Source organism: Rutilus rutilus (assembly GCF_951802725.1).
Source record: "Rutilus rutilus genome assembly, chromosome: 8".
Classification (NCBI taxonomy): domain Eukaryota; kingdom Metazoa; phylum Chordata; class Actinopteri; order Cypriniformes; family Leuciscidae; genus Rutilus; species Rutilus rutilus.
The window spans coordinates 37,933,368-37,951,691 of record NC_140222.1 but is presented as its reverse complement, the minus strand read 5'-3'; the positions used below and the strand labels follow the sequence as shown (position 1 = coordinate 37,951,691).

General features: G+C 39.0%; 1 protein-coding gene across 5 annotated transcripts in view; it reads left to right on the top strand.

The window, feature by feature from the left end:
• The window catches only part of pcbp4 (poly(rC) binding protein 4), an 80,160-nt gene extending 65,355 nt beyond the window's left edge, over positions 1–14,805 (top strand). The window contains exons 9-15 of one of the 5 annotated variants that reach the window (XM_084415931.1): positions 2,628–2,699; positions 7,235–7,276; positions 7,486–7,564; positions 8,206–8,283; positions 8,863–8,915; positions 12,053–12,222; positions 13,991–14,805. In XM_084415931.1, coding sequence (XP_084272057.1) covers positions 2,628–2,699; positions 7,235–7,276; positions 7,486–7,564; positions 8,206–8,283; positions 8,863–8,915; positions 12,053–12,222; positions 13,991–14,342 — 846 coding nt within the window. In that variant the 3' untranslated portion in view covers positions 14,343–14,805. Of the gene's footprint in view, positions 1–2,627; positions 2,700–7,234; positions 7,277–7,485; positions 7,565–8,205; positions 8,284–8,862; positions 8,916–12,052; positions 12,223–13,724 lie in introns of all 5 variants that reach the window. The other 4 variants (XM_084415935.1, XM_084415932.1, XM_084415933.1 and 1 more) reach the window with 4 other exon arrangements.
• Positions 14,806–18,324: the final 3,519 nt, after the last annotated feature.

Below are 18,324 nucleotides of genomic sequence, written 5' to 3'. Positions count from 1 at the left end.
CAATGTGAAGTTGGCCGTTTAGTCACTGGCTTGATTTACTGATGCATAAACAGCATTAAACGACTTTGAGACAAAGAGCGTCTGACTGTACATAAATTACATCACAATTCATTGATCACAGATCAGGAAATAAAATTAACACGGTTATTTACATGTGGCATTACTGTCAGGTCCATATCTTACAGTAAAAGTCTGTTTGCAAAGCCTGCGCCGAAATTACGACTGATTTGCCAAAGAATCCACAGTGAAATGTACCAAACAAACAAATAAAAGACATTCACATAGTTGAATATAAATAAGCACTTAGCACCTAGCATTAGGATCCTTTGGAAGGTAATGTTATTTTTAGTCCAGTGATCCTGTATCACTCTTCTCATCTCACTAACGCTCCAGTGGGCGGGGCCAAAGATGTGATGATGTAGAAGCAGGCGTTGATTTGATTCTGTAGAGGCGGTCTTTCATCACACTATTACGTCCTAATGTGAATTTGAAATAAGTCGTTTTCTGAGCTTTGTTACAATTAAAATTTCAATTGAAATTTACAGGATGTTTTTAATTCATGACCCATTTAAGGTTCAACTGGGCAAACCTTTCATAGTGCACCTTTAACTCAAAAAAACCAAACACTTTTTTTCATAATTTACTCACCCTCATGTAGTTTCATAACTGCATGACTTTTTCCCTCTGTGGAAAAAAGGTGAAATTTTGAATATCCCAGAGCTCTTTTTCCAGAGTACTGAAAGTGAATGACTGAAAAATGACAAACCAATCACAAAAAGTGGTCCAGAAATCGTGTACTATATTCCAAGTCAAATTTAATTTTGGGGCGAAACTATATTCCTTCAAGGCCTTGTTCTCACTGCACACAAATCTGATTTGTTTTTGATTTGTTTCAAACTGACATTTTGCAAGGTATGAAATTGGAATCTATTTGTTCAGACAGTGTCGTCAATGTCTGCTACAGCTACAGCGATTGTGACAGTCATGACGTAGGTGTCACCATGATGCCAAGATAGGTACTTCTTCTACGGAGGAGATTAGCAAGTTGTCACTGTGCATGTCAATTATGGCTTCTCACCATGGCATAAAACTTATTACAGTATTGCATTACAGTATTTTACCAAGCATGATTGTAGTTTAGTCTACAAAATAAAATAAAAAAATGAAAGATTTTTAATGCCTGTGGGAACAAGGCCTAATTGTCTCCAATATAATTAATGGGATTGAGCAGATCCAAAAACATAAAACCCACCTGTAAACATGCTGCGTGCACTGAAAATACTTTACATTAATTTGATTCTTAATATAGTAGAGTTTCATAAAGCCCCACACAGCTGACAGAATGTTGCCTCTATTTCCTTTAATAAAACGAGTCTGTCCATCAATGAAGGGGGTTGGTGGGGGGCAGTCTGTGTTTATGAAATATTTCTGAAGCTTGCTTGTTGTGTGTGCTATTATTAATGTCATGGAGTGAAGTCATGTAAGTATTGCAAACATGTATAAAGATGTTTAGTTACATTTATTAGTTTACACGCTTATAAATGTGTCATGTTTGAATTTAAACCTGCAGCTAATATACTAATACATATTGCGAATAGACCTTATTCAGTGTGAACGGCATATTTAATTTGACACAAACGAAAGCGAAGCTGAGGGATGGAAGTACATTCATTGTCTATTCAAAGAACCTCATATGTGTAACACAAATTGAACTAATTTGTGTGCAAATAATTGAATTCATGATTGAATAAGTCCAAATTTTAACGCAATCCTTCGTAAAACTATTTGGCTACACTTTATTTTAAGATGTCATTGTTACAGTGTAATTATACATTTAAGTTCATGTACTTACTATGGGGTTAGGGTTCGGATTAGGGTTTGTTGCAAGCAATTATGCATAATCTACTGTTATTACTATAGTAAGTACATGTGTAACAAGCACACTGTAAAATAAAGTGTTACTAGCTATTCCTAACTAGGCTGTCAGATTGAACTGAATGGCCATTGAACAAACTGTGCTTCCATCCTTCACAGCCTTGTTTTCGTCCCTGTCAAATGAAGTATGCCGTCTACCTGGACTAAGGTCTATTGTTTCACTCTTTAATCTATTGTTTTGCCTGTTATTCACTTCACGTGATTCTCTAACACGTCTCCAGTAGAGAGTAGAGAGGCCGTTATGTTTATTCATGTTGACACGGCTATTCATTATCAACACTCCTATGCACGAATAACAGTAGCATTAAGATCAATCAGGCTCATGAATATTCCTCACCATTAAAAGTGCTTTGGAGTCATTTGCCAATGGTGTAATTAATCGCAGTGGTAGAAACTTTGACATGCATACTTATGATACATCGTCTGTTTGTTATATTTATGTGTCTGTCGTTAAAAGAGCAAGATTAATGTCTAATAATGAAATTAATGTTCATTGATTCATATCAGAGAACATCTTTTTTCCCTTATTAACCCTTTTCTGTCTGTATTCAAATCACGCTTGGTAATGACAGCAGTAACAGCAAAATTGCAGCTGATGTACATGCGAAATATGCATATTCGTAAGACTAATGAGTAATGACATGCGAATGAAGCCTTGGTTTGTGTCTCTGTCCCCTATTTGCCTTTTTAAGGTTTTCGAAACGTCAGAGTTTGCGTCTCACCCGCTTTTCTCAGTGGCTCAGGGAGGGCTGGATCTGCAACAAGTGAGTATTATTTATCCATGACGGATAATATAGGGAGCTGTGCTTCCCACTCTTTCTTTATTTGCCTCTTCCGCCCCTGCATGGAGATGGGAATTCTGTTCCCCTCTGTCATTCCTCTTGCCGCATGTTGCAGCCAGTGTCCTGCCCACTTGAGCAAGGGAGCGAGACTACACAGCAATTACTGTTTTTAGATATGAGATTGTTTTTCCACTTGACGTTCCATTTGGGCATGGCTTTACCCTCGACCCACTGCAATTGTCTTGATTTTTGCTGAGCATTGTGTTTTGACTTGACTTTGTAAAGTTGTGTAAACTTTACAGGTATCAGGTAAACGGTGTCCCCCAAGGCTATGGCTTTGGTCCTATTGTATTTACAAAATTTAACATTCACTATTTAAGAAATTGTTTAACCCAAAAACAGTTAGCTCTTGTCCATACAACTATAAGTCCAAACCTCCCCCATGCTATGTGAAACATAAAAATACATAATCCATAGTTTGAGTGAGGAACTGACCTCAATTTAAATTGTCTTGATTTTTCATCTCACTCCCCAACTTGGCTTTGAAGTGTGTAATTACAGGGCAGAAAAATATCACACTTTAAGAGGTGTTTATCACTGACGTTTCTGTTAGGAATAAACATCTATTCTTGATGTTTTACAATTACAGGATTCTCTGCCAATGTGGAAAGTTCAATTGAGGACACTATGATGGTGTGAATGACTGTTAATCTCTCTTAGGTCTTTTAGGCAGACAATCATCAGTGTATATGCGCATGTTTTACTATGAAGATTAACAGGAATGGTTGATAGCATCACCCATCCCCAAGTCAGCAGTTAAACATACTGATGAAAGAATGTTTATCATAGCCTAGAGACGCAAAATATCAAGGCCAAAACTGTTAAGCATGTGTTAAAGGAAAATATCCTCAGAAATGATCATTGCCTTCTGCTGTGAAACCCAAAAGGAGATGTTTAGCAGAATGCTGCTTTTATGCATATATAAAAAAAAAAAACATAAAAAAAAAAACATGTGAGAACCCGTGGCATTTGTTGTAAAAAAAAAAAAAAAAAACATTAGCATAATGCATATAATATTCAAATGTTTAATTCAGAAAAACATTTTTAGTAAAACAACAAAAAATGTGTTCTCTTCCTCACACAAATATTTCGTTGGATGGAAAGCAACTGCATACATTTTAAATAAATCATCCAGTGTGTGTTTTGAGAGTGAAGTAATAATGACAGAATTTTCATTTTTCGGTGAACTATTCCTTTAAGTGTCACCCTCCTCTGACTAATGCTGATGTGAAGGCTAAAACGGGGAACCATGTGACCTTCCAATACACGCACTCTACCTCGAGAGCTGTAAGGACGAGGTGTCAGGCCCGAGCAGTGACATTCTCTTAAACGAGCGGAGATAAATGCTGTCTGCCAGGAGACGGGACTGACAACATCACCACGGCTCTCGCTAATGAAGGTCCCACGTATGTGTGTGTGTGCATAAGGATTACGCAGCGTTAAGTGGCTCAGCCAGGCGATTAATGCTTCTCTACATTATTTACGAGCGTTCTGAGCTCAGTGAACAGGAAGGAAAGAAGTAATAAGGAAATTACTAAAAATGATGGAAGCTCCGCCTTCTCCTTTTTCGCTATCCCGGGAAGCACATGTACGTTGCCAAGCATTTGGAAGCATTGTGTTATATTTTAAAGTAATAGTTTACCCCAAATAAATTCATGTTTATTATTATTATTATTATTATCATTATTTACTCGCCCTCATTTTGTTTCAAACTTGTATGAGGGCCGCAGAAAGAAATAGCTAATAAAGGCCATTATGCACTATATTCCAAGTCTCCTGAAGTAAATGATAGCTTTGCGTAAGAAATAGACCAAAATTTAAGTCATTGTTCGCTCTTTTCTTCTGTATTGTGAAGTACATCCGAATAGATTTTCAAAAAAAGAAAATGTTAGGCAGGGATTTGGTTCTATCCATCGGTTTATTGATTGGATTTTGAGATGTGGATGTTGCACTCAAACATAGAGCCTGGCATACGTCACCAAAGAAAAGTAGTTTTCACTGAAAGATCCATTTATGACAGTTTGATTTAAAATAACGAGGTCAAAATTTTGGTACAAAATTAAAGGTATGCACAGATGAACTGTTCAAAGTAGGATCTAACTATATAGAGTGAATTTTCACTTTCATACCGGCTTGAAACTTCTCTGCTCTCAAATCTCATTTGCATTCAAATGATGCGTCAAGATGCGTTAAATTGCGGACTATCCTGACACAAAGCTGTTGTGACTTCAGAAGACTTGAAATACTGCGCACACCTTGGTTTTCTATTTTCTTTTTCTTTCTTTTTTTCTTTTAAGATGGGCTCAGACTACAGGAGTTTTAGGCCGATTTATGACTGATTTACCCCTCCCAGCATTCGGAGAAAAAAAATCGTGTCCAGGGCACCGGTTGGTTCCTATGTTCGGTCCAGATTATCTAGTAATGTGAGGCGGTAACAGATCAAATCTTAAACCTCCCGTTCTGCTTGTGGACACGTCGGGGCCGCCCCGATAATATCAAACACCGTTTGATACTTAGGATTTTAAATTGAGATGATTACGACTATGATTACGTCAGTATTTCCACAATAGCCAATCAGAGACAAGTCTACAAGGAGACGGAGTGACAGAACTTTTGAAATGGCGACCGTGAAACAACAAGCAGCTGGACAACAGAGATGAAAGAAACGGATGGTCAACTGCCTTTATAATGTCTCCTCATATGATGTCCACAGCAAGTTGCCGCGACACAGTATCTATTTTGGTGCTGAATCTGGCTTGATAATCTTAAGAATATCTTGTAGTGTGTAATACACCACGATTTTCAAATCTTCTTGTGTGTGCAGGTTTGAGATCTGAAAGAAGAAAATCTGTGAAGATTCTCCATATGTGCGTGATGCAACCAGATTTCACAATCGGTTAAGATTTAAAAACTCCTGTAGTGTGAGCCTGTCTTTTGCTGGACCTTCTGATCTTCAAAACCCCTTTTTGTGCTCCATGGAAACAAGCAAATCATATTTGAAACATTTTTAGCACACATTGAAAAGGAGGCTAAACAATAGAGATAGCAAAAACAAAATGGGAGTATATCAGAGACATTGAAGGGTAGGGGTGGCAGTCACGTAGAAGATTCTGAGCTCACCTCCGGAGACAAGCTAAATCCGTCCTGACAAAGAAAGGTCATGTTTTGCCCCCTAAACAACGTTTTCCTTGAGAACTGTGACCAATCATTTTCATTAACGTGGCTGCCAGAGACACAAACTAGGGTTGCTCTTCAACATGGACTGCCATTTCTGCATCACTGATCTTTTTATTTTATTTTCCATTTTATCCTCCCTCGGTTTCTTTCTCTCCATCTCTCTTCCACGTGTTTAAACTTTTAAACAGGCTTATGCAAGAGAACCTCTGGGACTAGCACGTAGCATTCTCTGTAGCTTTTGCGTCTGGGTATTTGGCTTCTTATTCTCTTTGATGCAGAAGCCTTGATTCAGAGATCTTCTAGTTTCACATCTGTCCCCTTTCAACACTTTTTGAACTATGAGAGTGAATGTAGTGGGGGCAGAGACCCCCTAGTTCTGGCCTAACCAGATGACAAATGCCCAAAAACCCCTCTAGAATCAGCCAACAGATCAGCAAAGACAAGCAAACAACTTCAAGCTGGAATGTGCATATTTCTTAATGCATATTCATAATTTAGTTACTCATCCCGCCTTGAGGAGCAACAGTATGAAAAGTATATACATGTTAAGTTGTTAGCCAATAATAATATTTCAATTACAAATTGAAGTCAATGTCAACATGAAATGGCAGGTCTAACCCATCTATTATTTAATTTGTGTCATTTCTGAGTAAGAAAATGGTATTCTGTGAAAGAAAACAATGTTGGGTGAAATGTTTTATATTTTCGTCAATTATGATTTCATGTTGAGTTTAAAGACAGAGAATAAACAACCCTATTAATAATTTGGGTCAGAGAGGAAAAAAGTTTTAGTTTTTTATATTTTAAAGTCGTCATGGAATCAAAAGTGACCCTATTTACTTTGTAGCGTACATTCTGCAAAAATGCAATTGGTAATCTTTAATCAAAACCTGAAAATTTGCTTCCCCTTTGGAATGGCATTCCTTCTCTAATTAAGTCAGTTTGACAGCTTGGGTTGTATATCTTTAACAGCTCCCCTCCAACCGTCACTTTGCCTGGAGCGAGGGATGGAGAGGAGGTGCGCTAAAATAAAACCCTGCCCTTTATTCAATATTCTGTTTCACTTGGAAATACGTCACAACACTGAAGTTAATTCGGTTTCAACTTCCGGTTCACAGGGACTTTAAGAAATTCAGAAAAATAAAGAAAACTACAAAACACTGCAACAGAATTACTGTTTCTAGTTTTGTTGTTGTTTAAAATAATTATGAGGAGCTTTAAAAGAGAATGGTTGAATAAGATGTTCTCCATTTTAACACTCTCCACTATTTCTTTTTCAGGCTTATAGTGTACAAAACCAATATGGCATTCCACACTCAGAGGTAAGAAGCTTTAGAGAGAATTTCTGAGTACCATCTTCATACTGCATAACTTCCATTAGATGAGTGTCCTTTTGTGAAGTAAATGAGCCTGTTTTACACTTGTGAATTAATTAAATGATTCAATACTCAGCTGTGTCTTCTGATAAGAGTAATAAAACCTTTTCGTAAGAATGAAGTGACATTTTCCTTCCGTTTTTCTTTTATCTCAGTTGGCCAAGTTGCACCAGTTGTCCATGCAGCAGGGTCTTGCCCCCATGGCTCAGCCCACGGCCTCCCAAGTTCTGTCCGGTATGTTTTGCCCATCCAAGTCTCTTTGAAGAGGATAATAAGGGGTGGGATGGGTTATTATGGGTTAGACAGTGGCTTAGACTTGTCGCCACCTTACTCACACATGCAGGACTTCCCTTTTTCAAGCTTCACATGAATTAGTAATTTGGTCAACGATCAGAATTAATTCTTTGAAAAAGATCAAAAGTGATCTGACTCGGTTTCAAGGCCAGGAACAGTGTGAATGGAAAGAGAAGTATGTTTTTTTTTTATCACTCAGTTAAGTTTGTAGTATACTGACGTGGTGGTTTATAAAGAGAACTTAAGTGTGAAAACACCCTATATTTTCCCAGAAGAACAAGTCTGCTTTAGCAGTGCTAAATCTCTGTGTACAGCGATTGTGGATGTGACACAATTCCACCAGAGAATTCAAGCTAGTAGATTCAAACAAACCTCCCAAAGACCCATAGGCCACCCATGTTCAAGGTAATACACCTGAGCTCCATGGAGCATATGGCACATGCAGATTACAGCTGCAAAAACGGGGCCAAACATTACAAGGCTCCACAGTCAGCTCCTGGGGCTTCTCAGAGCTGTGATAAATGTCCAGCTAAAGCTCTCCTTTTCTTGTTCCCTTTCTTTTTTTTCTTGCTCACAACCAGACATCCAATTATACAGCCACCCCAAGTTTTTCAGTGATGTCTTTCAAGCTGCCCGGAGATTCCCAACATTTGTGAAAGGTTTGTTGTGTAGGATCTCTTAAAGCCAACAGACTGTTGAACATTATGGTAAATAAGCACTTACGGTGCAAATGTGAGAATCAAAAAGCCCGTTCGAGGAATTGAAGGGTCGAAACAAATGTAATAGTTGCCCCCCGCCGCTAAAATTACAAGACCACATCCTATCATGATATGGCTGGGGAATTCGATTATGTTGGAGGTAAAAAGCTCATCAGTCAAGGCAATGTTTCAGTCTATTAAATAGGCCCCTGTTGGGCTGGGAGGCACTGCTGGGTCTGGGCCTCTTGCTGAGACAGGAAGTAAAGGGAAAGAGATACAGGCTAGCTCTGTGCACGTTGTTAGCGATTAGGTGATAGCATCCAGCTAACAGATAGGAGATCGCTTAAAAGAATATTCTGGGTTCAATAAGTTAAATCTCTCCTGAGAATTTGTGGCCCAATGCAGATCAACAGAAGATAATTTTGGGTCAGAAATAGGCCTACGTTGAGACCATTAAAGAAAGGGAAAGAAGAAAGCAAACAAACTACAGTGAATTATCCTATGGTTTTGTTAACGTGGTACCTGTTCCTCTTCCTGCAGGCATTGACTCCAGTTCCCAGACAGCATCACAAGAACTTCTCATTCCAAATGACGTAAGGAAAACTTCTTTTTTGCAAGTATCGCATTGCTCAAGATACTCATTGATATTTCTGTAAAGAAACACTTTTGTAATAATGCTCAATTTTTGTTGATGTCTTACATGAAGACTTCATTAAGCCTTTGAGAATGGTCAGATATGCGTTTTAGAAATTAGAAAAGTCATGTTCTTGATATTCTTGAGAGCACCTATCATGGCACACTTTGGCCTTGCAGAAATCCTGAAACTTTTTATTTCAAGCTGTCCACCCCCTGCTCTGAAGAGAGCTTCACAAGATCCAGTTCAATCCTGTCATGGCGTCTGACATGCTTAGCACTCCTCTGCTGTCAAAACAGAGACGGTAAATAAAGCCAGAGCCTTTTGTCAGAGCTCGAGGTTGCACCCCGGGGGCAAATGGGACGTTCCCTTCATGCCTGCTGACCAGGGCTCCCTCCCGCCTCCACGTCTCCCTGAGATCACAGGATTAATCGACTGGCGAAGGGCCCAGCTGTGGACTCAGTACTCAATACATATTTTCAACTCCCATTGTTTTGTTATTTTAAGGCTTCATGCCCGACTCTATTCTTTGACTTTTTCCCATGATCTGATTGTTTTTTTGTCTCACACCAGTTAAAAACAGGTCTCAAAACATGTTTTTTTAAAAGTAAAACTGTGTTGTTCCATGCTGTTGTACTTTAACAGCATGTGCCCGATGTGAACTACTCCTTATACTGTGCTGTTTGTCTCAGTAAATGTAGTATCAATAGAACTAACCTACTCATAGAATGAAAACAATAAGATATACTACTTGTACTGTAAATGAATGTGTCAAAATTGGATGGTTTTAGATCATTTTACATGCATACATTTATATCCTTTTGACATGGCAAAATTAAATACATAAAGTAATGAGAATAATATTCAATAAGAACAGCAAGTGAGTGAAATTTGGAACATTTGCAACACATAAAAGCTTCAAGTAAATATATATCCTCAGCATTTTTTTAAATATTTTAGATATACAAGCCGACTTTTATACTAAATAGGTTTTTACGCTTAGTGTATCAGCATTTTTGATTTCTTGTACAGCTGTAATGGCAGACAAATTAAGTGAATGCATTATCTAGAGTGATTCTGTACAAGTGAAGTCATTGACTACCTTGAAGCACATGAACAGAAAAAGAGTCAGCTCTTGTCAAATTGACACTAGCTTCAAATAAAACTTAACTTACTGAATGGTTCTTAACCTCATCATACATGATAAACTTCAAAGCAACTTCAACCATTTCTCCAATCAAGAGCTAATTTAGCATGCTTGTTCATATTCCTGCATAAAGCAGGGTGATGGAAAGCATGTATTATTGAAATTCCCTCGCAGCGATGCAATTCCAAGGCAAGGCGACATCAAACAGACATCAAACGGCTGGCAGGCTAAGTTGTTTATCATTCGCAATCAGGTTTCTCTCTATAGAGGAGCAGTTTCTCCATGGTGAACCATCCCCCCTTAAATCTCCTGAAACATGCTACAATTAGATTGGGATTGGATCAGTGCTCGAGAGCACAGCAGTGGCAGCGGATGAAGCTGGGTCAGGACTGTACCTGTTTAAAGATTGCCCTGTGAGAGGTGGAGGAACCCGTCAGTGACACCAGTTTTTGCTGGCAGGAGATGTGTCCTCGCTCCTCAGACTTTCAAAACTAAGACCTAAGAAGTAGATTCACCTAAAATAGGCCTGTCTCCATCTTGGCTAGGTTAAATATACCTGTATCTTGCTTTAGACAGATTTGAGCCATAGATTGCACCTTGATTTCAGTGGATACAAAGAAATCAATAAAACAAACCAAACTGAACTTTTGTCTTTGGTAAACTTGAAGGTTGGAGGAGGCTGTGTGGGTGACGGTACTTTGTTTCATTATCCTATTGCTTGAGGATATATAATTCATAGATTTCTAAAAATGAAGGATGTCAGTGGGCAAATATGTGGTGCAGTGCAAAGGACATGCTGGAATCCTCTATGTCAGGGCGGCAGCGAGACCTGGCGGTCGACTGTGAGCACTTAGCCACAATCAGCTGAGCCATTAATAGCCCCTGGGCACCAGGGAGAGCGGTGTGACAAATCAGGAGCTTTGACGTCCATATGACTCGTGAGGAAAGGAATGCTTTGTGGAGCAATTCTTGCCCACGTAATCCAACTCACACTCAAAGTGAGGGTTGGGGGCTGGGATGCAGGGTGGACAAAAGACAAGCCGTCAGTCATTTGAATGATAAACTGTTAACTCATCCCAGTCGGGGTGACTTCACTTAATCATTGTTCAGGCTTGACACCAAGCCCTAGGGTCAACCAACCCCCATGGTCCTTTTTCCTTCAAGCTTTGGACACCTTTCACAGAATGTACAGGAACCATTGTATACATCATCTGAGTTTTTAAGGAGCTGCATGCCCACAACCTTTTTTAAAACTTGATGCTGTCACAGTAGGATGAATTAGTTCAGCACCACCTGTTGTTGGTTTAAACTGGCCCTCTAGATCCACAGAACTATTAGCAGACGCTTGTTACAGAGACAATGCCATGCACAGACACAGCCTTGTCATCTTAGGTCCAGATGAACAAACACATAAACTGGCATTTCAGAGCCAACCATGATGACATGCTCACAAAGAGAGATTGAAGTGTTTGTCAAGGAACATATTAGATACGGGCATGAGGGTGCAAACACTGTCCCTGAAATCAATAGTTACTTAACCACACATGGGCAGTTGGGCTGTATGCTTTATGAATTTCAGTATTGCTGTTGACCAAGCGACGGAAATGATCCAGATGTAAAATTCGAGCAACATAAATTTGGCTTTCTTTAAACCGATCATGTTGTCAATGTTTATCATGTTGCAATTTTGTACTATGAGCTATGGTATCCAATCCTACTCCCGGAGGGCCACTGTCCTGCAGAGTTTAGCTCCAACCTGAATTAAGCACACTTGATCCAGCTAATTGAGATTTCAAGAAACCTCCAGGCCGGTATGTTGGAGATAAACTCTGCAGGACTTTGGCCCACCAGAAGCAGGACTGGACACCCTTGTCTTGGAGGAAAATAGTGTCATAGAATAGCTGTTTAAATCTATAATTGATCTGATTGGTCTTGTACTTTCCTTTCAGCTGATTGGTTCAATCATCGGCAGGCAGGGTACCAAAATCAACGAGATCCGCCAGGTGTCGGGGGCTCAGATCAAGATTGGCAGTCAACTGGACAGCACTAGTGACCGACACGTCACCATCACAGGCTCCCCTATCAGCATCAACTTGGCCCAGTATCTAATCACATCCTGGTAAGTACTGGAAGCAATCCCATCCCACTAACAGATACAGGGTGTATGTACTTGACCACTCCATGTGTGTATGTGGCATATTTTACACCATAATGCTCTAGAGGACCCTGAAGTAGGAGACCCTGACAAAACCTCTGGGAATATTCAATCAGGGGTCTTTCCAATCCATAGTTGCTGGCAAAAAAGAAGCACTGAGCAAAGGCATTGAACAACTAAAAAGCAAGAAGATGTGGCGGAAAGAAGCCAGGCTGAGGGATTAATTGGCCAAGTTTCAAGCCAGAATCTTGTTAAAGCTTAAAGGCAGAGCATTTTGGCCGCCTCATAGACAAACTGTATTTTTCTCCCACGTGATCTATGCGGTTGCAATTTGATCAAATGTTGTGTCAGGCAAGAAAGCAGTAAAGTCCTGACAGCTCAGTTCCTCAGCAAAGATTTCTCAGACAATGCTGGGGCAAAATTTAATTTGCTAATGTAACAAAATTAATAGTTCTGTTCTTTATTCAGGCTAATGAAAATGATCGTTGTATACTTATAACGGCAGTTCAATTAACCTAAGGTAGAATTTGCAAAACACACATAAACAATTCAAACCACAAGAACATTTTTATAGTTCTTGTTAGTAAAGATCAGTTATTCTGTTGACCGGAGCATATGCATTAATGAATACTAATGAAGAAACAGAATAAGACCACACTCCAAATTAGTGGCTTTAACAATCAGTTATTGCATTTTTCTGTATTGGCTAGCAAATAAATTAAGATTTCGAACAGATGCGGTGTCATGTACAAAGTTATATATTAATTCATCTAGCATATTATGACTCAGCAAGTCGACAAGAGAGCAATAATTGGGTCTTGAATGAAATATTTATGCTTGTCTCAGGTGTGTTCAACAAGCAGACCGGTGCAGAATGTCAAACTCACTCTGAGAAGCCCCTCATTATTTTATTTGAAATATGTTACTCAGGCTTCCTGCATGGAAAAATTACTATTTTGATTTCAAGATATTTTAAGAAAGCTTTTGTTGTTTTTGCTTCTGTCTTAATATTATTGATTTTACTGGTTTCTCATCAGTTGAATTCCTATCAGTTTGGTTTTTGCCAAGTGACGGCAACAAATGGCGATCTCGGAGCAACCCAAGGCACTCTAGCGTCAGAATATTTCCTTAACTAGTCAGCTCCAAACCATTAAAAATCAAACATGATTATTCATGTCCTAAGAAGTCTGGAGACGTCACCCCCAATCAGTGTCACTCTCTAAAAATACTTCCTACGAGACAGACGTCTCGTTTCAATGCATTGCATCAGAACGTTCTGCATATTGAACACACCCCCTATACGTGATAATGAGAAATCAGTTCTACGCCCTCGAAATACATTAATGGCAGAGCACGTTTGATTACCAGCATTTGCAATGAGTACCATGTTGACAAATGCATCTTTTTGATAAAAGATAAAGGAAATGCTACTAAAAATTGAAATCATTTTGTTTCTTTTCCCAAAGCCCCTACCCAAGCCATCACCCTGAATTAAACAGCTCCTTTCCCATGAGTGCCAAGGTCCCCCCTCAAATAATCTGTTGCAACCACCAGCAAAACACACCTCTCTTATGATTTTTTTGTTTCTGTTTTTTGATTATTTTTTTTTATCTCTCTCAATTTTTGTTTAACATGTCTTTTATTTAACCTTCTAACCCTTCTCCATCCGGCTCCCCTCCCTTGTCCCTCCACCCTCCTCTCCTCCACCTCCTTCCTTCCCTCCCTCGTACAGTTTAGAGACCGCCAAATCCACTGCCCAGTCCTCCTCCATGTCGACCCCTGTAGACCTCAACATGAGCTTCACCCAGACTGCTCCCCCTGCATCGTCCTCTGCCGCAGCCCTGGCAGCGATGGGCGGCCTGCCCCACGCTCCAATCTTGGGCGCCCCCTATACCCTCCCCCTCTCCAGCCTCCTGGGAATCAAATCCGTCCCTTTCCTGGCACTCTCGGCCCCTGCTGCCCAAGCTGCCGCCGCCGCCGCTGCCGCTGCCCCTGCCCACGGCACCTTGGCTTCCTACACCGCCAAGATCTCCTCCGCCAACGGCATCAAGAAACCAGAGCGACAGAAGTTTGCGCCCTACTGAAGTTCACTGAGAGGAACTAGCCAGTACCTCCTTTGTTTCCGAGACAACAAACCGGAGAGGAATACTTTGAGGGTTATTCTCTTCTAGCCTGATGTAGCTGTGTAGAAACAGACGGTACCAATTTGTTTTCTTTTTGGTTTAGTAGCTTGTCCTGAAAAACGGTAGGAAAATAATGGCATCAATTTTAAGGTTTTTTTTGTTGTTGTTTGTTGATGTTTTTTGGCTGAGGTAGCCGCTAAAGCCATAGACTATTCCTAATCTCCTATTTTCCCGAAATCTTTACACGCGTTTATTGTCTACTCATATTTATTGATAACAATGAAATATTCCCGCAAAGAGTTTATAACGTAGAACACTGTTGACTGATGCTAATCTCTTACGTATCAGCTTTTATACAATGATGTCTGTGAATGCCTCTGTATACAACTTCCTGATTTTTTTAGAAATCTTTAAATGATGTATTAAAACAAAAATATGAAAAAAAAGAAAGAAATGTTTTTAAAATGACAACAGATCTAAACCTTGCTTTTGTGTTACATTTTTACGTTTTGTTCACATTCGTTTTGAAATGTTATTTATTTTATTTATTGTGCGGAGTGTTTCTTTTACAGTCAATGTTTGTTTTCTGTAACGGCTGCAGAAATTTCTTCCACTCGATCATGGTTACATACGTCCTGAAAAAGACACACGTCTGAGTAACCTCGAACAAGACATTAGTTTAGGTAGTGGGTTTCTTTACTTTATATGGGAAGTGAATGGTGCCACGGTGAATTCTGGTATAAATATCCAAATACTAAACGGCTAACAAATTCATTTCAAAACTTGGCTAGCCATGGCTGAGTATGAACATTATTGTTTCAGGGGGGTTCTTTCACCATTTCTAATGGCATAAAATGACTACTATGCATGGTGACTGCCCTTGTCGGAACCTAATGCTGCATGTTGACTTGGCCCCTCACACATACACACTAGCAAAGATAGCTAACGCGTAGGTCTCTTTGCTGATGGCGTTGAAAATAGGCAGTGCTGCAGAAGAGCAATATTTGTCTGAAAGTACTAAAATATACACATATAGCAGATCTACACATAAACATGCTTCAAGTGTAGCTACAGTAATCATTATGCTCAATCACAGAGTATATTAGGTGGACTGACTTTTCTTTTCTTTTTTTAATATAGAAATAATCACACTTATTTTTCTAAAACTAGAGTCCTAAAAAATTGAATGTGACCACTCACACAATTCATTCATGTGGTAGATGTAGTATAACCTTGACTCGTGTTTGTCATTTTTTTCTTTATCGTGACGTTTTTTTGTTTTGTTTAGATCTTTTCAAACGTCTGTCCCATACTCATTTGCATGAATTTAACTTGGCGTCTATGCAAAACATCTCGGGGGCGGTTCAGTGAGGTATCCTGTGTCATGCTTCATAGATGGCCCTAAATAAACCACCAGTGGGAAAGGGCTATTGGCAAAGACGGAATTCAAGGACACCGATGCTCTCAAATTTATGAACCATGCTATGTATAATATATATACATAAATATATAAATATATGTTATATTATATTCATATTTCCCATTCCAAAGCCTAACACATAACCACCCTCTCTTACACACTCTATGAAATGACACCGTGTGGCTTTGAAACGCACTGTCACTCTTCACCGTGATAATTCCACGATAGCCGGACAAGGTTTGAAAACTGTGCAGATGCTTGAATTATCCAAAGTCTGGTTTTTGGATTCACACGAGGTTTCGTTTGACAGCCTTGGCATAAATGCAACTCTTGTTTTAGTTTTATTCATCAATGCCATAAAAATGAATAAAAACAATACTGTATTAACGTAATCCAGTCTCTTTTGTTCTTTTTCAGCTGCGTGAAATGGAACAACATTATCATTAATAGCTAAGTGTGTGCATGCTGGGATAGTCACAGTGACTAACAATGCACAGTCTTTTAAAATATTTATTTATTATAGTTAATTTTTGTCATTTGGAACTTTAGACCTGAAATGAGTTTAAACTTAAGACATCAAATAAACAAGCAATTAAAACTAAGCTCTAAGGTACAATGTGTGTTTTATTACAGCAATAATCCACTCAAGGCCATTACATTACAGTGATTGTATCATGGGTAAGGGTGTTTGACCCTTAACTATGGTAAAATCAGTGTGCTGGATAACCTCCAGTGCCATGTTGCTTGCATGAAACAGCAGCAACAGTAATATAATACAAGACAGCAATATTAATTTGAGTCAAAATCATTAAAGACTGGAGTGATGTAGAGTACCAGACCAACCAGCATCTCAAAACTTTGCTTTTAAGCAACAACAAAAAAAAATTGGTAATGACATAATTGAACTGAACATTTCAGACATATAGGCCTGGTTTCACAGACGGGCCATAGATTAAGCCAGAATTAGGCCTTAGTTCAATTAAGACATTTGAGTAGCTTTTATAAATGTGCATTAGAAAAAGAAAACATTCCCGGTGTGCATCTTGAGAAAAAACAATGGCACTGCACTGACATATTTGAAGATATATCAGTGCAAGTTGCTTTCAGTTAAAACAACTCAGACTTGCATTCTAGTCTGGAACTAGGGTTAAGCCTTGTCTGTGAAACCAGGGGGATTGTAATAGCTTAGTATTAAAACTATATATTTTAAGTTTAAAGTTGGCATGAAATAGGCTAGATTTTATAAATGCATGTTATAGATCTTTTTGTGAATGATTCATGCATGCATGCGTTTCATTTATTAGCCTTTTTTGACCTTGCAATTCTTAATCAAAATGTAATAACTCAGATCTTCCAGTTAAACGGCACACTTCTCTGGTGATGTATAATGGACTTCTCCAATCATTTCATCCGCTTAAACCCCCGTCCCTTTCTTACAAAGTTCGAATTCAGGAGTGCGTTTCCCGACAATGACGTAACTCGCTGCTTCACTACCATAGTACTATGCATAGTTGAAGAAATCAACTAGCTAGTCCCGAAATTGTATTGTACATTCCCTTAACATTACACTACTGATGCCTGGCTGCTACATTACACATCTTTTGTATAGTTTTCCTATTGTAAAAAAAAAACAAAAAATCTTTAAAGTTTGGCTTTCTCGTGTGTCCCAATTTTGATTGCGTCCCTTTTGAGCCATGGGGCGTAACAAATGGGGGCTCGTCCGGGATCTGACCCCGGGACCTCTCGGCTCAAAAGGGAAGGAACAATCGTTCTTATGTACTAGAACACATATGCACATGCTCACTCTTTAAAAATGGCACTTTGTCTGACATTTGTAAATATTCTAAATAAAAGATATAGGTTGTCCTGAATGTCAGATTACTTATTTTGCTCAAGATAAGGATTTATTGAGTCCACATGTCATATGCGAACCAGAAACTCTGCTTCTAACCACAGGTCGAGATCTGTCGTCCCAACCACACACAACTTTGCGATGCTGTTTGCGAATGTTCTTTAGAACTATGGTTTCGGGAAACACAGACTCGTTTAACTATGCTGATAACGACAGAACTTGCAACCATAGTTGCTTTTGGAAAATGCACCCCAGATCTGCCTCCATCCAATCAACAACGGACGGATAGAACCAATTCCTTTTTCCATAATCTGTTACACTCTGATGTACGCCACAATACAGAAGAACAGATCTGTCGCTACTTCCGTTACATCGTAAATTTTATGCAAAATATTTCGATATTTTCAACAAGTAATTTGAGACTGACTAGATTATATCTAGAATGCTTCATGAAAGTGGACAATCATGTTTAGATTTGTTTTTCACTAGGAATTTAACTATTCATTTTTTTGTGTTCTTAATAGCATTGAAATTGCTTCTACATAAGCATATACCATCTCACACTACATCTGTCATGAAAGGTTAAATTGCTATTGTGAAAAAAGTCTTCAAATCAGCCATTCATTATGCCAGTGGTTCTCAACTCGTTTGGCCATGGGACCCACATTTTC